This window comes from Barbatula barbatula (genome assembly GCF_947034865.1).
Source record: "Barbatula barbatula genome assembly, chromosome: 8".
NCBI classification, from domain to species: domain Eukaryota; kingdom Metazoa; phylum Chordata; class Actinopteri; order Cypriniformes; family Nemacheilidae; genus Barbatula; species Barbatula barbatula.
This window is the reverse complement of record NC_136771.1, coordinates 7048896-7073915: the sequence shown is the minus strand read 5'-3', so window position 1 is coordinate 7073915 and position 25020 is coordinate 7048896. Positions and strand designations below refer to the sequence as shown.

Here is a 25020-nt window from a genome sequence, read left to right as displayed (position 1 = left end):
GCTAAGGAAAGTTCTAGCATCGCGTGTTTAAAAATGACATCTGGTTTTATAGTCTGCAGTTTATTCAATAGAATTTGTTAGTTTTTAAGTGAAATGTTTAAAAAACGTTTTAAGACCATGTATACAATACTAGATTTATTGGTCAGTCAAGTTCGCAGTAATAATTTCTAAACTGGAAACAATTACAGGTACAGGATAATATCTCTTAACGTGTCGTTCAGATTTCTTCTGGGTGTCTGATTGGGCGGATTTTGTCTACTTCAAAAAAACGTGACATTTTAGATTTTATGTTCAATGTTCAAATATATTTTTCTTTCATTTTCTCCTTTGTTCTCACTCTAAAGATTTATTATCTGCAGTGAGAAGACCGGAGCACACATTGTTACCCGCCGCTGGTCTACTGAGTATCAAAATATATATTTAAGTGAATGTTAAAACGTTCCATGAATAAGAGCAAAACTAAAAGAATATATGAATTAAAAATCACATAACTAATAGGTGCTTGTCCTAATGTGTTGTATTTCAATTAGCATTTCTCTATAAAATGTCTTACGAAATGTATTTGCAATAAAACTGGAATCTGGAATTAAGGAATCTGTTAATACACTTCAGTATGGATGAAAGTGAGCTCAATAAAAGGAAAAGAACAAAGAGATGACATTCTGTGATATGATTTTATGAACTGCCCGTTCTGATTTACTAGTACGATTTGCTATCTGTGCCAAGCCAATGTGTTTGTAAACACAAAATGTTCATTGCGCTGGGTTATTCCAATGGATAAACACAAGAAGAGCTAACTGTCCTCGTGTTCCATCCAGAACGCACGTATGTTCCTTCACGATGAGTACAAGATGCACTTTCGTATCAAACCATTAGCTTTCCAACCAAGACTGGTGAGGGAATAGCGAAATATGAGCAAGTGGCTTGGGAGACATTAAGTCAAACAAATCACAGCTTAATCTGTCAATCATAGCAAAACCCCTTCATTACAGGAACAGCAGGTCTTATTACAGGTCACTGTCAAGGAATTGTCATTGTGTGCCTGAATCTGAAAAACACATTTGAGCGATTCACAAAAACACCAACCGAGCTCCAAAACCAACCGAGCTGCCTAGTACGTACGCCACATTTATAGGCACGTTCTTGATGCCAAGAGTAAATGCACATATAATAAGGTGGTCTCTTAAAGGGATGGTATACCCAAAATTCTTTCATTTTTTAAAGAACGCTGGTAACCAGACAACACTGGCTCCCATTGAGTTCCATTGTATGGACACAAAACCACAGAGACATTTATTAAAATATCTTCTTTTGTGTTCTGCAGAAGTCATATACGGGGACAGTTTTATCACACAGCACAATGCCACAGATGTCGCAAGTTTTGAGGCAGCGTGCAATTGGCTTGCTGACTGCAGGAATGTGCACCAGAGCTGTTGCCCGTGAATTGAATGTTCATTTCTCTACCATAAACCCAGGGGTTTAGAGAATTTGGCATAACATCCATCCGGCCTCACAAGGCAGACCACGTGTAACCACACCAGCCCAGGACCTCCACATCCAGAATCTTCACCTCCAAGATCGTCTGAGACCAGCCACCCGGACAGCTGCTGCAACAAACAGTTTGCATAACAGAAGAATTTCTGCACAAACTGTCAGAAACCGTCTCAGGGAAGCTCATCTGCATGCTCGTCGTCCTCATCCGGGTCTCGTGACTGCAGTTCATCGCGTAACTGACTTGAGTGGGCAAATGCTCACATTCGATGGCATCTTGCACTTTGTAGAGGTGTTCTCTTCACGGATAAATGCCTGTTTTCATTGTACAGGGCAGATGGCAGACAACGTCTGCTAATGTCAACGTTGTGGACCGAGCAGCCCGTGGTGGCGGTGGGTGTATGGTATGGGCAGGCGTATGTTATGGACATCGAACACAGGTACATTTTATTGATGGCATTTTGAATGCACAGAGATACCGTGACGAGATCCTGAGGCCCATTGTTGTGCCATTCATCCATGACCATCACCTCATGTTGTAGCATGATAATGCACAGTCCCATGTTACAAGGATCTGTACACAATTCCTGGAAGCTGAAAACATCCCAGTTCTTTCATGGCCAGCTTACTGGCCGGACATGTCACCCATTGAGTGTTTGGGATGCTCTGGATCGGTGTATACGACAGCGTGTTCCAGTTCCTGCCAATATCCAGCATCTTTGCACAGAGGAGTGGACCAACATTCCACAGGCCACAATCAACAACATGATCAACTCTATGCGAAGGAGAAGTGTTGCACTGCGTGAGGCGGTCACACCAGATACTGAGTGGTTTTCGGACCCCCCAATACAGTAAAACTGCACACTTTAGAGTGGCCTTTTATTGTGGCCAGCCTAAGGCACACCTGTGCAAAGGAGAGGTGCTCACTTACACATATTTAGACAGATTTGTGAACAACATTTGAGAGAAATAATTTACAAAAATATATTCGCATTTCAGAAATTAGACAAATAGTACACAAGATCAGCGTGTTACTTCACAACATAGATAAATGGAGCAGTACTCTAACATAAACTTAGACTTTAGATAAATTATACTTAATCTTACCAGAATAAAGCTTGCTTTCCATTAACAGACGAAACAGATTTATCTTTAAACAAAATAGATAGTAGCGCCTTAACACTTGACTGAGTTTATGAGCAAAACAGATTTTTCCATGCAGTGGCTTGGTGATTCAAGTGCTTGAGGTTGGAAGAGATGCGTGGCTCGAGGTGCGCAAAGATAACCTCCTAAATCTCTCCAAACTAAATGTAAGAAACAGACAGGAACTGAACACACAGTTTCTCCTGCTGACTGCCCACTGATTTTGAAATGTGCGGCATGTAGCTCGGCTGGAATCCGAAAACCAGCAAAAACTGCTGATACAGTATGTACAAATATATATGTGGTGCTGATAAAAAAGTATCTCAGTCTGAAAACTCATGCTGACATTGCCGAGAATACATTTCTGGAAATTTGAATACAAAGGCAGACTATGATAAAGATGATAAAATATAACAATTGTTGTTAGTTTTTTCTAAATTCTCATGGTTACATCAGAAAATAAAGCCTAAGTGACACTACATTTTTTATACATATTGCTCTCGTCAGGTGGAATTGGGTTTTAGGATGTTCTTGCAAAGGTTAAAAGTTTTCAGCGCTGTTTATTCACAACTAGAGCTATGAACAGATACTGTACATGCATCGGCCGTCCCTTTCCATCCGAAATAAACCTTGACAAATCCCTGTTTTCAATGCACAGGGCAGATGGCAGACAGCGTCTGCTAATGTCAACGTTGTGGATCTAGCAGCCCATGGTGGCAGTGGGGTTATGGTATGGGCAGGCGTATGTAATGGACAATGAACATAGGTTCATTTTATTGATGGCATTTTGAATGCACAGAGATACCATGACGAGATCCTGAGGCCCATTGTTGTTCCCCTCATGTTGTAGCATGATAATGCAAGGATGTTGCAAGGATCTGTACACAATTCCTGGAAGCTGAAAACATCCCAGTTCTTTCATGGCCAGCTTACTGGCCGGACATGTCGCCCATTGAGTATGTTTGGGATGCTCTGGATCGGCGTATACGACAGCGTGTTCCAGTTCCTGCCAATATCCAGCATCTTTGCACAGCCATTGAAGAGGACATGATTGGACAAATCAACTTTCCACCAGGAGACAGATTATTTTTATCCACTTTTATCTCATGTGGACGCACATGACTTTTTTTGTATCAGCAACAGCTTCCAAATGCAAACACCATACGAAGAATAAACTCCGGACCTGTAACATTTCGAAATAAATGAAGAAATATTATCTTGAACTATTATCTTGAGAAGAAATAATTTAAGGAAAAGCCCATACCTGTGAATAAAACAGCTTTTGATTCAACTGTCCAATTACTTCTGGTCCCTTGAAAAAGGGGGAGCTTCATATTAAAGAGCTGTAACTCCTAAACCCTTCAGCTAATCATGATGTGAATACACCCAAAAATGAGATTGGAAGCAGAAATGCTGATTTGCGGCCAGGTAGTATGGATCTATGTTGTTGACAAATTACAAATTGTATAAGTTACGGTTCCTGACATCTTGATTGAGATTATATTGGTATCGTATACTTTGTTTGCTTTTGTTTCTCCAATATGATGATTTCATTGGTCTTTACTGTACCGCTCCGTATACTTTCAGTTCACTGCTCAATGCAGCAAGACCTCCAAATGGCGCCACGAGGATGTCACACAATAAACCCACGTGTCTTACAAAGACGGATAACAATTTTATTGCAATAAAAATAAACAAAAAAATGAGGCTATCAGTCAAATGAATCTGAAATTGAGTATATTTTGTGTTCTGTCTAAATGTAGAAACACAGAGAGGTAGTTTGTAACCATTGTGGCTCTTAAGGCAAACTTTGAAATGGGTGCTGAATGTTTTATGATATTGCGCTATGTGTAGAATTAACACAATATAAATAATCGTTGTTGTAGTATCCCGCTTATTGCAAATGACGGTATATTGTGACACCCCTACACTCAACATACCACACAGTTTATTGAATGCATTGTGAATATGCTTTGCAGATTAATATGATCATAACTCAAAAATTGTAAAGTCGATGTTAAAGTAAACACCTGTTAAACATTATTTGAGAACAAATGGTTCTGAAGGCTTTGTCTTTTGTTAGAAATGTCTCTTTGTCTCTCCTGTCTGGGACAAATAGTGTGTTAGTGAGGGATTAAGAGTAAACCATGAGATATGAAATTCATCGGTATTATAAAAGGACTGAATCCCCTCAGCGTTTTGATTGGATTGTGACAGATGGATAGCTGGGAAAAGCTTGTATTTGTAGCATGTTGTTATCAGAAACTTTCTATCCCAGGGTGAAACCATGTCTGTTCTAAATTTAATCTGTGTGCCATTGACCAGGAGAAAACAACAAAACCAGGACACTGGAAGTATAAATGAATGACACTGGATTTGGACTATATTATGATTAGGGAACAATCTTTAAAGGAATACTTCAGCCCCCCCCAAAAATTACTCACCCCATGTCATTTCTAACCTGTATTTCTTTCTTCGCCAGAACACAAAAGAAGATATTTTAAAGAACCTTGATAACCAAACAACACTGACTCCCATTGACTTCCATTGTATGTACAGAAGAAAGAGCATATCCAGATGAGGTTAGATAAATGATGACAGAATTGTACAATTCTAGTTTTTGGAATTTAATGCAGACACTTACCTGCATTTGTAGCTGCATTAGGTTTGTACCTAAAACTATTTGTTTTCATCCATTTTTTTATGTTTAACAAATACAGTATCTAAATGTCTGGACAGACTGAATTATTAAGAATTGCTGTTCTCGTGCAAGACTTGGATATAATTTTTTAGTGTTGCTATGCATTATAGGTATTAAAGTGCCCAACTTTTCTCACATTAAATTGCCAATGTAAGCAGCTCGCTAGAATTTGGAAAGAAGCTAATGTTTCCAGCAATATTGTCTGGCTGATTTTATGAAGCTTACAACTGGCATAACATATTCTCCCTTCAGATGAAGAGGCCTCAACAGATGTCAGAAAGAAAATTCTTTCACCTTGCGAAACAGAACTCACATCATCACCACGGCGCCACAGAGAAAGGCAGCTGTCACGGATTGTGAGCAACACCATTTGGAGTATCAGGGTCAATTCAACCCAGACCAATGTCCTTCAGATCTTCCTTTGATGGAGTAATACTGTCTGTTGATACCAGAAAACAAAACAATCAACAACAAGTTTTTCCCCTTATTTCATGTAAACAGGATTAGATTGTGGCCATGATGCAGTCAAGTCGGCTTCATTTATACAAAAGCGACTTGTTGCGCAATGTGCATGATTAATAGAAAGAGCTTTGCGAATTTAACACAATGTTTTGCATTTAAATATTTACTGTCTTATTGTCAGGAAGTTGACTGATTTAATCTCTTAGATGGTGCGTGCCCTACAGTATCACCAGCACTGAAGCAAAATGACCTGAATCTGAGTCAATAATCTTCAGTCACATTTATGTGGGACTGTGTTTGAAGACACCATTCCCTGACCCAAACCTGTTACACTGCAGCTACAGGATCATGAAATGACCTTCGGGCAACTGACAGGAATAAAGGATATCAGTGTATATTAAGTCTAAGGAATGAACCTGACAGGGCCTGTGCTACACTGCACATCATCAGAAAAGAGAGGAGACTTGTGATGGAGGTGCAGCCTGATGATGATCTCCAAACCACTACACTGAACTTCATGAGATATAACTTCTGGAATACCATTTCTTTATGATTGTTAAATTAAAAACAACACAAACATGCTTAGGCCCACATGCATTTTGGAATGTTATAAAACACTTTATTTTGTGGGGGAAAACTACATCTACCCAGCTGATCACTGGTTCTTCAATGGATATATGCTGCCATTCCAAACTATTGGGAATATTATCCAGAACATGATTAGAGGGATAAGGTCATCTCGGATGTTTCATTTGACCCCGAATGGGCCCCAACACTGGTCCAGAGAGACTTCCTGTTTGGGTTTTAAACAAGAAATATTTGAAATGAAGAAGTTACAACCAACAGAACATTTAGAACCGAATCAAAATGTTAAACGAATATCTGTAAAATTGAATTATATAGCCTGTAAGATTAAAAAAAACTAAATGAAACCGGAAGTGCTGCTGGCCAAGTGTTTACATCTTGGGAGGTGGTCTTTACATCGACTACATACATTTTCCCTGGTATTAAATATTAGGTAAAATATTTCATTTTAAAAACTATGCAATATTAACATATTTGGTTTGAAACCAACTTGCATTAGAACAAAAAGTCCATCTCATTTCTCCCTTCCCATTTCTGAGGAAAACATGCCGGGGTTGCAGCCAAAAAGGACCAATTTCACCAATTGGCTCCAAACACACAAAGACATCCAGCAAATCGCAGTTTTCATGCAGTAGGCTACTTCAGAAGAATCTGTGAGGTAACGCGGTTCCAAGCATTAGGTTTTAATTCGCTGTGACTGGATGCAAACTCGGACTCGAAGACTGTTTGTAATTGTCAGGCAATTACACACGTACCGATCAAGTCAAGTCTTCCATATGTGTACCAGACCGAGTCCAGCTTGCCTCGCGACTCACCTTCGAGTCAGAACTGCTAACAGCCACATTGGAATATTTTTTTATCAAACAATGACTGCATGCCTTACAAAATATGTTATATTTTGTATTGCTGTATTAAATCCATTTAAACTGTTGATACCAATAAGAACTAAAGGAGTGTGGCTTCCCATCAATGACGGTAATTTGATATTTTCTGTTCTTATCACGTACAGATCTGGAGGTGGACCATTTGATTGACTAATTCGGAAGCTGGCTGAGTCCATTAGCACTCGAACTGATGCATAGTTGATTAGCCATGTTTACATGATCATTGATAGAGACTCAGAAAGATGTAACTGACATCCAGTGAGCACATTCTTGATAAAATTAGGACATTATTATTAATAAACAAACAATTAGAATGTTATTATTTAATTTATACAATTCCTATTTAGAATTAAGGTTAAAAATAAAATTTAGGCTAATATAAAAAATAATATTAAAAATAGTTATATAGATCAGCCTAAACTATCTTCAAATAAAGTATGTGTATTGGGACCACACTAGAAACCTTTAGCAAATTCGCATCTGCCTGTTTTTTTCCACTTTAACCTGTTTTGTAGTTCCTCTTGTTTTTTTACCCATTTGCTCAGTCACAGAAAATCACAGAACAAAATAAAAACTGCAAGGTTTGGCTAGAATGAGCTCTGAAATAAAGGTGTTTGTTTTTGCCTTATAGGCTCTGTTCCAAAAACACAGTACGGTGCCTACCTCCTGAAGATTTTTCTACCTACTTTATCCGAAATGTAAACAACAACAAAAGCTTTTGGCCAAATTCCCAAAGCCATTATGTTAAGTTATCATTGCCAGTGAAGTAAAGTAACCCAATATTCATCAATGAATAAACAATAAGCGTGTAATAAATAAAAAACACACACTTTACAAGTGTAATTGATCTTAGTCTCTAATAAAGAAGCAGACTTGTTGAAAACATTCACAAGCTCACAGAATGGAACATGAGAAATGACAGATTAAAAAATGAAAGGTATGCTTAAAACTTTAAAAGTTATCTGATATTTTAGAGTAAAAATCATAGAAACTTGGTTTATAAAATATAGTGTCATTTCTTCCTCCTGAGAAAGGCTTGTGCCTCTTTTTGCAGGTGTTTAATGTCCTCTTTTCCACTATCGTCCGATTCTGGCACGAAGTCAGAGTCATCGCCCAGCTCTTCTTCCTCGCTTTCATCATTAATAAAACTGTTTTCGTACTGATCTTCATCCTCGCCGTCAGCAGAACTCTTGGCTGGGGAACAAAAAAAACACCATCGCAATGTTACTTTCCAAAGATCCAATTACACCGCGTGCTCATTTTCAGCACAACAAGAATTTAAATCACACTGGGTGTGAAAACCTCCCTCCATTTTAGAAAAGTGATGATGCATGTTACAGTTTTTAAGGTATATTTTGTTCCATTATTTGGTTATACAACTGGTTAAATGCGTTTATTTCCAAACCTTGGTGCTAAAACTAAAAACACATTGTTTTTTTAGCAAAAATATTTATTTAACACATATTTTGCCCCACTGCGATGCCAAGATGGTGCAAACGTGTCCTAAGAAAACTTTATTTCCACACAGCGGCTACAAGCTTAAAACACAAAATATTCTGAGATCAACAACGTTCTGAAAACCAGCTGCGATGGCTTCGCAATTTCAAGCCTGGGACAGTCACGCATTCTGCATGCATTTGATGGTTTACTGGTGGAAAACAAACAAAAAATTGCGTGACTTCATAAAACATGGCAATTATTGATCAGCTCATAGTGAAGTCATTATTACCGACTAATAACCAACCATCGCAAAAGCTTGGTACATGTTTCTCTTTGTTCCTAAACGCTCACATCTGCAGCCCTAAAATATATTAGAAGTGGAACGTCCCTCACTTCAAATAGCTTGTAAGATTGCTAATATTTCTCTTGACCAATGCTATGGTGCATATGTGCAGCTTGTTCCTCCCCAAGGTCCGCTCGGCATGTTCTGCATTAGTTTAAGAGGAATTTAATTTTGTTAAATGTGAGCGCCCAGGGGAGCCTTAGGTTACACACCAAACGCTGTGGTGCATCGAGTTCTGTGGAAAATGATTCAGACTCTGGCTTCAGTCGAGTGCTAGGATTTGTGGGTGTTGAATATGCATGAGCTTTAAACAATAAACATATTGTTTTTCTGAACCTCAAAGAACTAAATCTATGTTGGCCATATTTAAGCAAATGTGTTTGCGAGAAAGTGATTAAACAAGTTTTGTGCATGTTCATGACTGAAGATTCAGATACTGTAGTTCTGTAGCTGTGTTAAACACACCCACCTTTCATTTCGAGGTAAAGAACAATGCAATTGAATTACAGGGCCAGTGTTTTTATGGAAGCTTGCACAGGTTTATCCACAATTGTGAAGCTGGAGCCATTTTAATTTTACAGAATTACTTCTTAACATTGTGGGAAGTTTTTACATTGTGTTAAAGTATTCTGACCTACTGCAAAGACTGTGCTGCTGCTGATAACATGTTTTTATCTGTAAGAAACAGGGTTTAATGTGTCTGACATTCAGAAAGCTTTATTTTAAAACGGGAGGAAAACCGCGAGCTAGACTCGAAATTTATGAAGGTAGGGGGTTGTGGTGCACCAGCCAGACCACAACAGGAAGTGGCTTTAGAAGTTTATGTTTATTTAAAAGTTTTTTCAGATTTATGACGCATCAAAATGGTTAGTCTTAATAATTTATGTGAATGCTAAAATACAGAACACATTGAAAGAATTTGCTTTAAAGGGATAGTTCGCCCAAAAATAAAAATTCAGTCATTGTTTACTCACACTCTTGTCATTTCAAACCTGTATAACTTTCTTTCTTCCGCAGTACACAAAAGAAGATTTTTGAAGAAAGTTGGTAACCGAACAGTGCCACAAAACCAATGTAAGTGAATGGGGGCCAGTTTACAACATTCTTTAAAATATCTTCTTTTGTGTTCTGCAGAAGAAAGAAAGTCATACAGGATTCAAATGACAAGAGGGTGAGTAAATTATGAAAGATAACATATTTTGTGAACGATCAAATAGCTTTATATTACTACTAATTTAGTATTATTTATTTAAAGAATCACACTGAAGAAAAGAATAACACTTACGTGGAGATTTAGTGTGTTTGTACTCCTTCTTGTGAAGAGGATTCTTCCTGCACAAGCCAAGCAAAAATAACACACTTTAATAAAGAAAATAATACAAATGGAACAACTTAAAAAAAAAATTGGAACTAAATTTCTTTAACCCTGTAATAAAGAGATTTTTCCAGTCATTCGGGACTACAAAATTGTCAAAATTCATTTCATAAACATTGCACTCACACATTAGAGCGAAGCAAAAGGATATATTATCGAATATATTAACTAAACAAATATTTACTATAGATATTTTCATTACTTTTCCAGCCCTGAATTTTAAGATGACATTCGATGACTGCGGAGTATCTGTTGTTTCTATCTGCAGGTATAACTTTAGATGATCTAACCTGTAGCAGTGGGTTCCATATGGGCACTTGGGCCTCTCATCATCATCATCATCATCATCATCACCATCTTCTGTCTTCTCTTCCTCATAGTCACTGTCTCCAGGGTGACTGCATTCCTGAAAATGTATTGGATTTTTCCTGGAGAAAGGAAACAAAATAAGTCAAATTAACTCAATAATGAGCATTTGTGCAACTTCATTACACTGACAGTTTACCTAGAGAAAGCAACTCTTACTGTTAAAAGAGAATAAGTAAAAGACGAATGGATACAATTACTTCAGTTGTCAGTTACAGAGATTTTCTTAAATGCAGTCTGTATACATCCCCAAATTAACATCAAAGTATTTTGTGAACAAACAAGAAGAAGAGATTTAAGGGTATGTGAGTGCAATCGCGAAAGATTCTACGAGTTGTGTCACGCTTCACCCCTGCATTCGATGACAGCACCTTCCAGCTAAAATACAAACTTTATCGGTCAGCTTTTAGACATTAAAATAAATGTCAGAGAATTTTTATATTAGGGAAACCATGTGCGTCTGTCTTTGAAACAACACGCAAACGACTCTAGGCCTGACCTCAAAATAATTTTCCAGGCCATGTTCACTTTATGTTCGGGGCATGCTGTCGATTACCACTAACAATTTTCCTCATTTTGATAGATAAATATATGTACAATGAAAGCAGAATGACTGTAGTCATTAGGCTAAAACTAGAATAGTTCATAAAACTATAAATGCTGTCTTAACTAGACATTTTCATCATTTCAAGATTATATGCTGCAGATTTAGCAAAACAACAGCAAATATTCTGAAAAACTATATAGCACGCTCAACATCCACCTGTTTATTTAGCAACCGCTGTACCCAGAGAAGGTTATTCTGAACTTTTCCATATTAGCGAGCAATCTGGCGGTACGGTACCTGTAACAGGAGCTGCCGTAAGAACAAGGCGTCCGACTCAGTTTTTTCACCTTACTGGTGATTATTTTGTTTTCAGACTCTGTGACCTTTGACGTTTGCTGTGTGTTCTGTGAGGGTCCCTGATCGACCTGAAGGTTACTGGAATCTTTTGCGTGTGCTGGCGAATCATCAGATTGAGTTCTTGCTCCCCTGATGCCTCCTCCCTTTTTCACTTTATCACGCTCCATCAATCCGCTGCTGTCCGATTCGTTGTTCGGCCCGTCTGATGCATCACCCTGCCAGGAGGTCAGCGCACACAGTAAATAATCCAAATCAAATTCCAAGCTCCTTCTCATTTCATTGTTTAAAGGTATTACTTGGATACATTACAAACGTTTTTATAACCGGGTATAAACAGAAATCATGGAGCAAAATTAACTACTTTGAAAGGCCCGATTCACATTTCGCTTTTAAAACGCTTGGAAAACACGTTTTCTCTCATCAAATGACCTGCGCGCGGCACGAAAAGTTTAACTATTTCCATCTCGATGCAAAAAATGTGCGTGCCACACTGAAGGGGCGTCGGCCCCTATTTGCGCCCCACGTATATGCCAGTGGAAAAGATGCGAGATGCGAATCGGGCCCAAGACCTTTTTTATGACACTTTCCTTACATTTTAAGACCTCATCACCACTTCCTGTTTTAATCGTACATTGGGGACACTTTAACTTACGTTTACTATATACTGACTGTATGATAGCACAACTAAACAGTCTTAGTTTCTAAGATAGCACAACTAAACAGTCTTAGTTTGTGATAACTCCGTATTAATGCAACATAATTCGGAAGGGTGGGAACAAAGCCCCAGAGAATTAATTGAGTGACTAACCCAATGCAAGGTTTATTAGAAAGCTAAACTAGGCAACACTAATCGCCTTCCGACACACAGAGCAGTACGTCCCTGTTTTCATCCCTCGGCCTTGGTTCCAACTCTTTTTACATGAAAATTTGCACTTGCCCATTGGTCAACGATGTTGTTTAACAACCGGGTGTAAATGGACCACCCACTATTCACCTACACAATGATTAAATTCAGGCAAACCTTAGCATATGACCTCCTATGAATACACAAATATTAAAAGATGATACAAAATGTAATACCTTGAATACCTCCAAATTTATTGATTGACTTTTAAAGACCTTGTCGATACACTGTATAAAATGCGATTTTGACAGTTGCATTTAACAATAGACCAATAAACCACAATTTTAAAGCTAATTTTACAGCTGTTTGCATTGTTAGTTGGTGAGTTTTATGTTTTCCCGATTTGGCATTGGGGTCAATTCATGTCATATTCCGGTTCCCTCACACCAAAGTCTATTTTAAAGCTTTTTTTGCGTCTTGAAAACGACAGCTGCTAACAAGTTCCTAAAAGCGACTACATCCTTTGACAACATAGACGTCATTGCCCATATAAAGCTAAAAAAGAATGCAACATGGGCCCGTATCCCTAAAAAAAACACAGATGGGGATTCATTCACAGAGTAATTACTTACAAAGGAACACATTTTTAATAATTGAAGGTCTGGTGGTGGTGATGTGATATCGAGCGACCATAGTGTAGTCTGTTTAAAGCCTCATGTTAGCGTTCTACTTCTCCCGATTGTATTAAAAAGTAACAAATTTGTTGTGTTAATTTGTAAAGAATATCTTGATAGACAAAACGTATCTAATGTAAGTTTCATAAAGCTTTGTTAATCACAGATCTTTTTTTTTACAATCTTCCAAAGTCTATGGGAAAATGCATAGGCTTTCGGTCGAGGAAACCAGTGCGGCACTTACTTGGCCTACAAAAAAATGCCATCTCTTAGGTTCTCTATAGCAACATGCGCTATTTTGGTATTATGACCAAAATGACCATAGAAAACAATGTCAGGTCAGAGGGCAGGAATAGCTCAGAATGGAATCTATGAATCGTTACATTTCAGAACCATAAATATTTTTGTAGGATACAATATAAGAAGACCTGTAAATTCGATTTTTTACCAGCTCATCTTCAGAATCACTTTTTATCCTCTTTGCCTTCCTCCTAGGTATCCCCTCCTCCTCTTCCTCAGACGACACCTGTGCTGTACGAGCACGTTTGGGTTCGGGTGCAAGTTTACGTGTAGCTGGGCGTTTGGACTGTTTTGGGGTTCCTCTGATGGCTTTGCTCTCACCTGCTACAAAGAAAAGGAGAAAAACAGGCAAACTTCTTAACATGCAAACGCCTCTTGCTATGATGCACTACATATTAGTTCCATTTTCATGAAAGTCAGTGTAAATGCAGATTTATTCCAGTTGAAATGCCTATTCAACCTTTTATTTAACATAACAGATCTAAATAATTTACAGGTGGTTATAAAGCCAAACAATCTAAAAAAACTGATGAAAGTTGCAGTGCAGTGCATACATTTCCCATTAAAACTAAGCTTGTGCAAAGTTGCCTCAAAAGTGCAAATAGACAAATCTGTTTGTCCTCCAATCAATCTTCCTGATGCCCTGAATACACACGGTACTGTCCACATCAGAGTAAAAATAGAAACACCACAGACATCGCAGACCTGACCCGGGGCACCAAGACATCAAAAGTCACAGATGTGAGGTGACTTCGATTTTTCGCCAGAGAGAACTTACTGTACAGCCAATGTATGACTTTCCATGACTCAGTCTTTCCAAACATCTATCCACTGAGGTAAGTGTGTGTGTACTGTGCATTGAGCGTGAAGGCAGTTTGCTTTAATCCAAATTACTGCGGCAGGTGTAAACAAGAACCGCAGGCTCGGCCGGTAATGTCACAAAGTTCTTTCACACGCCGATTTACATCTCGTGACATGCGTCCACGAATGCAAAAAAATAGCAGCTGTCTTAAATTGCCGATCTTTATAAGACTGCACTCACAGAACACATGAAAGAAAACGACGTAATAGTAAATTATACATCTGTGCGCAGACGTTTAAAAGGACAGTTCACCCCAGAAGAGAAAAATGCTGTCATTATTTTCTTTTCCTCACATAAAGCCGTCGTCTGACTTCAAAAGACATGGAATTTAATGTACAATGTGCATGGACAAGTTTAAGATGTTTTTTATTTTTTGTCATTTCAGAGCTTGAAATCTTCCTCAAACATTCCATGGAAGGAAATCCTACGTGAGTGAGAAGATCATGAAAGCATTTTCATTTCAGACAAATGATACCTCCATATACATGACACAATATGCATTGAAAGGTGCTATATAACCGATTTGACTTATAACTGAATTATATGAGCTGAAGAGAAACTTTTCCGCAAGCGAGGCTCTGCGTTGAGCTATCTGAGAGAACGTTAGGGGCTATGGGATCCAGATGGTGCGCTGTATGGAACAGGTCTGGTGTTAAAGAGGTGTTTATGAAGTCTCCTGCACACTTGACCTTTAAAAACAAGCACTTTAATGAGAAGTCTGCATTTCTAGAGAGCCGAAAGAAAGGTCAAGGACACAAGGGAGGGATCTGGACCAGATCTAAACCCCATCTTCCCTCCTGCCTTTTCCATTAAGGACAGTCGCACCGTGACAACCAGATATGACAGTGACAATTCTGCAGTGGCAACGCTACCTTTGGCAGCTGACGGACTTTGAGTAGCTGAACCACAAGCCATCATCCAGTCTGGCAAGATGCGCTTCTTTTGCGGCACAGAAGGCTCGCTTTGTTGACATACTACGGGTGACTAAACAACACACACAAGAGAAAAAGTACATTTACATGAATTCATTAATGCAACTAACAAGGAATTTTACATTCTACTTTTCTCAGATGTATCTTACTATTTGCGATTGCCACAATACATAAATTAAAGGCAAAACTGAATTGGTCTATTGGTCAACGGTTGTATGTAGAATCCAAACACGCACCTCATTGAGGGAGCACACAGGGGATGCAGAACCACCCTGTTTTTCACTTCCTGTGAGCATCGAGCTCTGGGTCATGGCTGCGTCGTTCTTGCCCTCAAGTGTGGCTGAGTCTTCACAGGGCTCTGCTGGTCTGGGCAAACACTCCTTCATATCCATCTCCTCCTCAAACCCCTGACTGTTTCTAAAAAGAGCCAAGCCAGAGTGAGATCATCAACTCTATTTACAGTGACTCCTACACGACTAATAGTTCTTCTGTGGGATTCAAAGCCATGAAAGCTCTCTTTACAAGCATGAAAACAAGAAAATCTTGTTGTGAAAGCTTTCTATACATTATGAACACACAATATTAGCTTTTCTGCAGACCAGCTGCGAGATAACACTAGAAATGCCAAGGTCATAGGTGACTCTGGATAAAAGCGTGACTGTGAACGTGGCCTCTTCAGGGAACATCAAGGCCAAGTTTAAAATGAATCCCTTGTCGGCATAAGACAAAAAATTCAGACAGCCTCCAAATTGGCTCATTTCATAGATGAAAGGCATGACTTTTAAATGCATGCAAATCAAGGCAATGAAAATCAATGCGTCACGTCAGCATTTCTCATCGCTTGTGTGTTAGCTTCTGGTGGTATCCTACACAACCGGAGACCAGCACGTCTGTGTGAAGAAAGGCATTTTGAGCCTTTGATCCCAGCTCTGCTGGTCACAGATCAGTTTTAAATGAAGGACAAGGTAAAGGTTAAAATAACTGCATTCAACTGGACAACAATTATCACAACTAGAGCTCACATAAAAAAACGTGATGCTGCCTTAATACAGCAGGCATTTTAAAAAGACACAGCTATTTATGCAGCATAATGGAAGACATTTTGAATTCAAAGATGAATTAGTCATGAATTAGTCAATTCCTAATTAACATACAATTTAAATTCATTAATACAGGAAAAACCCCGTCCGAGTCTTGTATCATACTGAAGGGGTTTATTGTGCGATAACAATTGGCTGGCTGTACAATATGCCGCTTCTTACACGGCTTGCTGCACGAGTAAATTGTTGGAAAATAAATATTTGACATATTTTAGTCATCCGTTACATATACAAACTTTATTTCCTATCGTCTTAGACACGAATAAAGCACAAGGAAGACAAACAGACCATCTGGTAATCATTTGTAATATAATCTACATCCATTAAAGTACAATTAAAAATACTCTCATATTCATTCCCTACAATATATTCAACATTTATTTCTCAACAGTGTAAAATTATTTGTTTTAATCAGACGGGAATATATTAAACAAGAATGTTCCATAAGAAAATAAAAGTAGGGCACTAGGAAACTGGATTGTGACAAGTGGGCTTTCATACCAGATTGGTATGGTTTATTGTTGGGAATGAAAAGTGATCATGCACAACAACGTGTGCAATCTGGAACGTGTACTTTAAGAAAGCAAATAGGGTCATAATAAGAAAACATAACTCACTCCAAAGCATTACCCCTTCTTTTATTGGGTAATTAAACAAATAAGGCCTTTAACTAGAAGTCTGCTAGTAACCTGATTTACTGACTCTAGACATGAATTAAAGCGGCCAAAACTCGGATTCTGTATATCTCATGTTAATCTTGAGTACTTGCAGAATAGTATCGCACCCTTCAAATAACCGCAGAGTCTTTGGTTTGATCACATTTATAAAAGACAGATACAGCTGTACGATTATTTCAGAAAAAATGCGACGTGTGTGGGGGGAGAGGGGGGGGTTGAACTAAAGCATGTGCGCACACATTGCCAAGACAAAAGCATTTATATGACAGTCATCACCCAACACATTAACTTCACCAACATAGTGCTCTTTCTCTCTCCTGCAGACAAGTTAAAATGACTTGTGCGCATGCTCCTTTTCCTGCTCTCCATGGTTGATGCGTGGGCATGCTTTTCCGGGAGAATTGTTGTTACGTAACGATTTTTCATGTTCGAAAAAAACCTTTCCGAAACCTGTACGAAGACTGTGGGAGTAAATCGAGCACAGAAATACAACGTAATACGTCCAACAAGTTGACCATGTTAAGCATGAGAAGAAAGTTTAACACTGTAAAGAACTCAGAATGCATGACACCCTGTTGCATCACCCCTTTAAGTCTTCATTCTAGTCATAAATGCTTGTATCCCATACGCCCTACCACAGCGCCATTGAGTGACATGCAGCATTACCTGGGGGTTCTGTCGTCCTGCTTGACGTGCACTCTGTAAATGTACCTTCCAGGCATGAGAGAGAAGATGTCACCTTCCCTGAGAAAGTGCCAGACATTCTTCTCCAGCGGTTGAGGGGTGGCCACAATGCTCGTCTGAATAAAACATGGGTTCAGGTGTGTCTGAAGAGAGGAGATCAGAGAAGTTCCAGTCCATTGTATGCAAAAAAAACCACTTCAGGTTTACATATACCACCATTGGTGGTGGTTGAGGAAATTCCCCCTTCAATGTAAAGCGCTTTATGTGCCCAGAAAAGCTCTTTATAAATGTAACAAATTATTATTATTATATAGATCCATTATCGATAGACACTAAAGCTACAATACTGCTCGTAAGTTGTTTCTAAAATAGCAGTATTCCTGTAGCATTAACCATCACAATGTTTTTCCTGGCGATCGTACAACTTGGATTAGGTACATTCACTTTGACATTCCTGTGGTGGCAACAGACGTCAGTACTTAAAATTACCTTAAAATGCCTTCAACATTAAAACAGACACGTTGTTATTAAAGTAGCCAACTATAAACAAATCAAAAGTTTAATAACTTTTCCAACAATCGGATTCTCTTCCAACTGTTGCATCTGCCACGACAGATAACTGGCCGTGGAAGCAGAACATTTATGCTAAACTGTCGATGAATTTAGTACGCACAGTGTATATTTCGGGCCATATTTAGTATACGACACAGCAGAATTAAATTTATTATTTACCAGTTACATATCAAAAAGCAACATATGCTCAAAAAATACACTACGTGCCAATTTGAAAACAAAGGGTTATTAAATACAAAAAAGTCGAAAGATCAATAGAAGAGAAAGCAGGCACTGTTGCCATGACAACACAACTAAGAGGTTGTAGAACTACACGTGTCATTAAAAAACACAGTTGCTCAAGAGACAAGGACCTCGTATTCAAGAAACTTTTGATGTTGTAACATCAAAGGCAGGTGCGAGTTCACGCTAAATCCACCGAAGCACCATCACGACCCTGGTCCCACATATAAAATGAAGAGGATGAAAAGAAACATACGGGCTTGAGGCGCAGGTGACCATTCTGGTTCTCCAGTACGCCGTGGTTTCTCGATACCCTCTTATCGTTCACCTGGTGGAGAGAAAAGACATCCATACTTGATATAAACAAAGTCATGAGTCGTTCAATCCCCAGGTAACAAACATGGCTCACAAAACTGTTATATTTTTATAGAATTGTTTTTACCATTTTAATATGTGCCTAAAATTATCTAAATTGAAAACCCTTTAGCATGAAGTCCAACAAATCTAACATTGAATGCATAGCAAATCTTTTTGAATAAAGGCATCTACCCAATAAATAAATGAAAAGGAATGAAAGCTAATCCCATAAGGAGAGAATTCAATTGCCTGGCCATTTATAGATGACTTGTAACCTCCACCAGATATAGTACTACTAGAACCTTCTGCGTCTCAGCTCCACTGTCATTAATCATTTGTTGCGCTACACATTCGCAATGAGGTTGCAACATCCCGCAAGCTTAAAATCCTATGAACATGCATGAATGCAGCAGACTTCCTATTCTGTATTTCACATACATATACGATGTGTATAATGAATAGCTCGTTTTGTTTTGAATCTCTTAAATCTCAATGTCCCTCAAAGACTTTGGTTTGGTCAAGTCAAGTGGCTTTTATTGTCATTTCAATCACATACAGTACAGCACACAGTGAAATGAAACAACGTTCCCCCCAGGACCAAAGACACATCATTTATACATACATGAGACATAATTTTGGCACTATATTGTAGTTTGGCGCCCTCTGAAGGGCATAGATTGTCATAACTGCTAGACAAAATGCCTCCTTGCATGCAAGCTAAACCATAATATATTTAGACTTTTAAATAACATGAAAAAAATATTTACAAATCAACTCACAATGCATCTGATGCAAAAACACTAAGCACAAATAATATAACTGTAAGACTTCTGATTACAACAAATGTGAAGTGTGCCTTTAGTTTAAACCAGTAGCCTATGATAAAAAATGACAAGTGCATAGAAATGCACTGCCCTGAAAGGATCCAAGAACTTACACCCAGAAATGATCCTCTCCCCAGGACAGTCTCTCCATAGGGCAGATGTATCGGAGGGCCACCGTCCACCTGCTCCAGCTCAAAGCCAGGCATCTAAGCACGAGATACATAATAAAAGCTCTATTAACATTTCTCGTTCTCTATAAAAATCACAAAGTTTCTTATAAGACAGTTGAGGGGTCAAGTGTTGCCCGATACTTCTGTCCCAAAACTTTCTTACTGCAAATATCACAGTAAGGGCAAAACATTACTACCTTACTGATTGAAAACGCATTTCTAACAGTATAACATGTAACTCACCTTCGCGATCCTGCACGTACAAAGACTGAATTATTTATGCATTGTGCGTTGAATGAATATTTTTAGGGAATGAAGACTTCCGGTGAACTTCAACATGAGCATGCGCCGTGTAAACATGCATGTGCAAAGCTTTTCCAATTCGTTTCTAGGTCTCAATTCGCAAATGTTGAAACTTTTTAAAACAGGAACGCTGTTTAAAATCTAAATATTTTAAAAGTGCATTACAACCCGCAAAACATGCGCATTCAAGAGGACTCGGAAGAGAGAACGATCATGCTGAGGTTATGCGCATGCGCGCTTAGAATGGGGTGGGGTTTGGCTTGTGACGGCGCTGGCGTAAACAAACAAAGACGTTTAAATCCCCAGCTGTCAGAACGACGATTCTGTCGGTGAGAATCTTTTATCGCACATTTATTTTCTACACAAATATGTACAACGTTATCTGTCCATACGATTATACAGATTCGTTCTTGTTTTTAAAACATGTTGCTAAATCTTAGCCACTGGTAGGCCGGTTTCACTTTAATCGTGTTGTAGATGAAGTAGTCTGTTTTATGTTGATCAATAGTTCTGTAGCTATATTTCTACGTTTATTGGTGAATGTCAATGCATTTAATGCAAACATAATGCGTTATAATAGCAGAGGGGTGCAGTAATAGTCAACGATGTTTTTCCTGGTGCTTGAAATACCATAATACTATAAAACATTTGTTGTACTTATTTTATACTGTGATCCACTTTTAGAGTAAAAGAGAGAAGGTTAACCATAGGTTGCTGTGTATTTTGTCTCAAGATCTTTGCTTTACTGAATATCTGTAATAATTGCTTGTCATTTATTATTTAGTTTAAACTGTTTCAGGACACTAAGAGATGCAGAATCTCTATAAAAGAAACCACAGCATCATCCTCAGTCAAGAAGGAGGCTCCACCATCCATGGCCTTGATCCACTTCAGCAGAACTTTGCAGAGAGGCTTCCCACAGAGATGAGTGTGAGGATCTTTAGCGAGTTGGACCTCAGTAGTTTGTGTCGGGCCTCACTCACCTGTAAACGCTGGAATGGCATCATTGAGGGTAACGATTACCTGTGGCGCAACCAATGTCTTACAGTGCTTGCCATTTGTCGAAGGGATGTGGATGGGGACAGGCAGAATGGATGTTCATGGAAGGTTTGTGTTTTATCACAGCTTTGTCCCATGCAAGTTCAGATATTCTGGCTTATAACATTAAACAACAACAACAAAAATAATTCATGGACGAATAAATAGATCTAATATTGTATATAATTCTGTTCTAAATGCATGGTTTTCAATTGTGACAACACACATTATTGAATAAGAAGTATACAAAATGTACATTTGCCGATATTTATGTAGTTTAATGTTGGTTATGTTTCTCTGCTTGCTTCTGTCACAGGTTACCCTATTGCGCAACTACAGGAAGGGCTGTGTAAAGAGAAGGTGGTTGAAGGGCCGATACAGCAACATCCACTCCGCTGACGAGATTCCGCCCAACCACATGTGTCCACTAGACATGGAGACTTGGGGAGAGATACTGGAGGCAGAACTGGAGAGATAGAACAGAGGGACTTTTGCTTAAAGACTAATTTACAGCAACATATCTACAATGGAGTATTATGACTGAAATACTTGCCGGACAAAGCATTTTATATAATAATTCATAATTAATGAGACGGATTGCAAAATAATGTGGCTTTCTATTGGTGTCTGATGAAACACTTTGGCTTTATTACCGAATGTGGTTTTATAGACATTTAGCTATTGGGATCGTTTTACATGTGATTTGTTTATTCTGCTCTACAAAAAACTAACAATTACAAAAATATTGTGCCATTTTCGTTTATCGATTTTAAATGTATATTAATTTATTTGATTTGCCATTTTTTCTGACTTAAAAACTTCTGACTTTTAATCCTTTTATCCAGGAATTTTATGATAACTAAAATGTAGGAAAGTTTGATTGTTTAATTTTGACATTTATTTGTGCAATATTTTGACATTTAGTCAAGTAATTTAGTCTTCCACGGAATAATTCGTTGTAGCAAGAAACACATGAGTGACTTTTATCCTGTTTCAGCACTTTGGAGAGGGACTGCTTTAAACGATCCCACACTATAGCACTTCTCATGCAACTTCCTACAAAAGGAACTAATAAATGAACAATAGACTAGCAATCTCTGCTGTCTTTGTTTACTTAACGCAGATGACAAACATGGAGATTTACATCCGGTCGTTAAGCTATACGTGCATGTGCATATAGGCTATATGGGTGTGATGGCTGGTGCAGACGTCACAGCATCCCTCAACAGCGCTTCCTGGGACCTTCCGCCATCCCTTTAATGACGGGGAACGCTTGAGATAGACTACATTCACCGCCGTTATCTTGCAGTCATGGCTGACGTTCCGGCGATAATAAACATCGCGATCTCATTGAAAATCCAACCCAACGACGGACCCGTCTTTTACAAGGTAGACGGGACGAGGTTCGGCCAAAGCAGGACCATCAAAATGCTAACCGGATCGAAATACAAAATCGAGGTGATCGTTAAGCCGGGTAACGCAGAGGCCGCGTAAGTCGGTTCATCGTTTCTATTATTTAGCGACTAAACTGAGTGCATTCCAATTGACCTCATATGTAGGCATATGACTTTATTTTGATAGACGATTATTGCGGAGAGGGCGAAAGGTACACCTGCGGCCCTGTAAGAGGATAGGAATATCAATTCAATGCCAGTAGATCGAGACGTAGGCTATTCGATGTGCTACAGTAGTAAAAATCTGTTTTATACCAAGAAGGAATTTAAACGTGTATCAAATCTGCGAAATATATAGACCGATACTGATAACGCTTCTTGATGTGATCGAATTTCAGCACAATGGGCATCGGAGGAAAAAGCTTCCCTATGGAGCAGCAATCCAGAGACGATGAACAGATCGTCTACCATGGCACCTACGACACTGAGGGTGTGCCGCATACCAAGAGCGGGGACAGACAACCTGTGCAGGTCTCCATTGAGGTAAAAACAACTGAAAAGGGTTTATGTTATGATGTTTATGTTATTTAGGAAAAATAATCCAGAATGGCAAATGCTAAAGCATTACTAAACCATAGTAATATTTATTACTATGAGTCAATCTGGGTTTATTTTAAAGTGAAGTACTCCTTTAAATATGATGCAAAATTGTCTATCATCTATAGACAAACTAGTCTCTTTATGCCAAAGAAAAGCCAACAACAACAGTTAAATTACAAATTGGATTGCAAGCTCATTCGGGAGGCTACACTATCCGCAAAAGATACTGCGAAGGTATTTTTGTCCCTCTGGGAATAAAATATTTATCTGTAGCCTACTCTTAAAGACAATAGGTGTTTAGGGTAGAAAATGTTTTGTGCAGTAATGAACCCTTAAGGGTACCACCCCAGTGAAGGCTATTATATGATAGGCCTACATGTTTCTGAAAGTGTTCTTCACCTGCATTCATTTTGATGGATCCATAAATTAGATTGGATTGTCCTTAAAATGACAAAGTGTTAAAGAAATAGTTCAGCCTAAAATAATTTTTATTTTGGTTTTACTTTTCCTTTAAGGTACAAGATGGCATTAACGTTACTGTAATTGATTTTTTTCTCTATATCTTTGACAGTTCAAAGATGCTGGTTTGTTTGAGACAGTATGGCAAGTGAAATACTACAACTATTACAAGAGAGAACACTGCCAGTTCGGCAACAGCTTCAACTGCATCGAGTACGAGGCCAAACCCAACGAGACCCGCAGCCTTATGTGGATAAACAAAGAGGTCTTTCAGTAGAATCTGACCACAGCACCACAGCACCACAGCAACGGCAGCAGTAGCACTATGTCCTGTAACCATCATGGGGTCACAGATACAAAATGGTCCTCCGTGAAACAAGCTGTGAATGTTACAGGCCCAAAAAAGAGATCTCTCCGTTTTTTTTCACCTGTCAATCAATGCACCGATCTGTTGTACTGTTCATGCATGATCTGAACATTTATGCCTTCAGTTGTCTGTCAAGTTGACTTTTTTGTAATTTTTCTGAACAAGATACTGTATACTTGATTTGGGAACAAGGCCAAATTGATTCGCACAACCTCACTTTGTTATGATTAATGGAACCAGCAAGATTCCAGTTTGTTTCAGGCTTGTATTGAATTCAATCACTTGCTGCTTTAGAAATGGGCAGTTCTCCAAAACGCTCGAGTAAAAAGGTGCTGTATGAACATATATCGGATATTTATGACTTACTGTGTAATATAATGTATAATGTAGTACTACAAATTAAAGACCAATAAGTCAATATTGTGGTCTTTTGTGACCAGCGCTGACAAAACAATTATTTATATGTAAGAGGTGTGTCTGTTTCTCTGTGTGAGTGAATGTTACATTATTTGTTAACTGTTGTGTATAGATGCTATTTATTTTTTATGGCAGACATGGACAGGAAGTATTGACATGTGAATACCCAAGTGAAACAGCTATTGTTTGTGTGGTGCATATATAAACTGAAGTTGAAAGTCTGTTCTGATTTTATGGTGTGATTTAGGCCAAAGTTTTGACTTTTTGTAAGAATATGAACATGTAAATTGTGTTGGCTGAAATTCTTTACGGTTTGACAGTAAGAAATACAAATAATAAGGAAATAAACAAATACGTGAACAAAAATAATATATAAAAAGCTCACAAATGCAACAAATGTCGCATATGCAGATATTGTCATTTTGGTCCGTTTTTTTCTGAGAATAAATTCATTATAAAAAGCAGAAAAACAAAACGAGTCGTCTTGGCTTTGTTCGAACTAAGTTCAAATAAATGACAATTGCTGGAC

At 38.4% G+C, this 25020-nt stretch overlaps 3 protein-coding genes across 5 annotated transcripts; 2 read left to right on the top strand and 1 right to left on the bottom strand.

Moving 5' to 3' along the window:
* Positions 1-8104: 8104 nt before the first annotated feature.
* On the bottom strand, positions 8105-20486 carry aplf (aprataxin and PNKP like factor). The gene is made up of 11 exons (XM_079462879.1): positions 20157-20486; positions 19857-19949; positions 18819-18890; positions 17750-17910; positions 15543-15723; positions 15247-15358; positions 13661-13836; positions 11635-11909; positions 10715-10852; positions 10335-10381; positions 8105-8460 (listed from the first exon to the last, which is right to left on the bottom strand). The coding sequence occupies exons 2-11, from the start codon at positions 19947-19949 to the stop codon at positions 8279-8281; spliced, it is 1437 nt and encodes a 478-aa protein (XP_079319005.1). The 5' UTR covers positions 20157-20486; the 3' UTR covers positions 8105-8278.
* On the top strand, positions 20430-22437 carry fbxo48 (F-box protein 48). 3 transcript variants are annotated; one of them, XM_079462881.1, is made up of 3 exons: positions 20430-20545; positions 21016-21323; positions 21571-22437. In XM_079462881.1, the coding sequence occupies exons 2-3, from the start codon at positions 21027-21029 to the stop codon at positions 21730-21732; spliced, it is 459 nt and encodes a 152-aa protein (XP_079319007.1). In that variant the 5' UTR covers positions 20430-20545; positions 21016-21026; the 3' UTR covers positions 21733-22437. The 3 variants fall into 3 exon arrangements, with proteins under 3 accessions (XP_079319007.1, XP_079319008.1, XP_079319009.1); XM_079462882.1 differs by having other exon boundaries at positions 21001-21323; positions 21571-22435; XM_079462883.1 differs by having other exon boundaries at positions 20536-20662; positions 21571-22377.
* On the top strand, positions 22433-24947 carry cnrip1a (cannabinoid receptor interacting protein 1a). Its single transcript, XM_079462880.1, has 3 exons — positions 22433-22744; positions 23047-23191; positions 23820-24947. The coding sequence occupies exons 1-3, from the start codon at positions 22566-22568 to the stop codon at positions 23982-23984; spliced, it is 489 nt and encodes a 162-aa protein (XP_079319006.1). The 5' UTR covers positions 22433-22565; the 3' UTR covers positions 23985-24947.
* Positions 24948-25020: the final 73 nt, after the last annotated feature.

What these genes read in the sequence shown, in the direction of transcription:
- fbxo48 (XM_079462881.1), top strand. Translation starts at nt 21,027, where the DNA reads ATGCAGAATCTCTATAAAAGAAACCACAGCATCATCCTCAGTCAAGAA. An exon ending in AGAATGGATGTTCATGGAAG is followed by an intron (nt 21,324 to 21,570) that starts GTTTGTGTTTTA and finishes CTTCTGTCACAG; the next exon opens with GTTACCCTATTGCGCAACTA.
- aplf (XM_079462879.1), bottom strand. Translation starts at nt 19,949, where the DNA reads ATGCCTGGCTTTGAGCTGGAGCAGGTGGACGGTGGCCCTCCGATACAT. An exon ending in CTGTGTGCTCCCTCAATGAG is followed by an intron (nt 15,359 to 15,542) that starts GTGCGTGTTTGG and finishes TGTGTTGTTTAG; the next exon opens with TCACCCGTAGTATGTCAACA. An exon ending in AAGTCCGTCAGCTGCCAAAG is followed by an intron (nt 13,837 to 15,246) that starts GTAGCGTTGCCA and finishes TTTTCTTTGTAG; the next exon opens with CAGGTGAGAGCAAAGCCATC.
- cnrip1a (XM_079462880.1), top strand. Translation starts at nt 22,566, where the DNA reads ATGGCTGACGTTCCGGCGATAATAAACATCGCGATCTCATTGAAAATC. An exon ending in CCGGGTAACGCAGAGGCCGC is followed by an intron (nt 22,745 to 23,046) that starts GTAAGTCGGTTC and finishes ATCGAATTTCAG; the next exon opens with CACAATGGGCATCGGAGGAA. An exon ending in CTGTGCAGGTCTCCATTGAG is followed by an intron (nt 23,192 to 23,819) that starts GTAAAAACAACT and finishes TATCTTTGACAG; the next exon opens with TTCAAAGATGCTGGTTTGTT.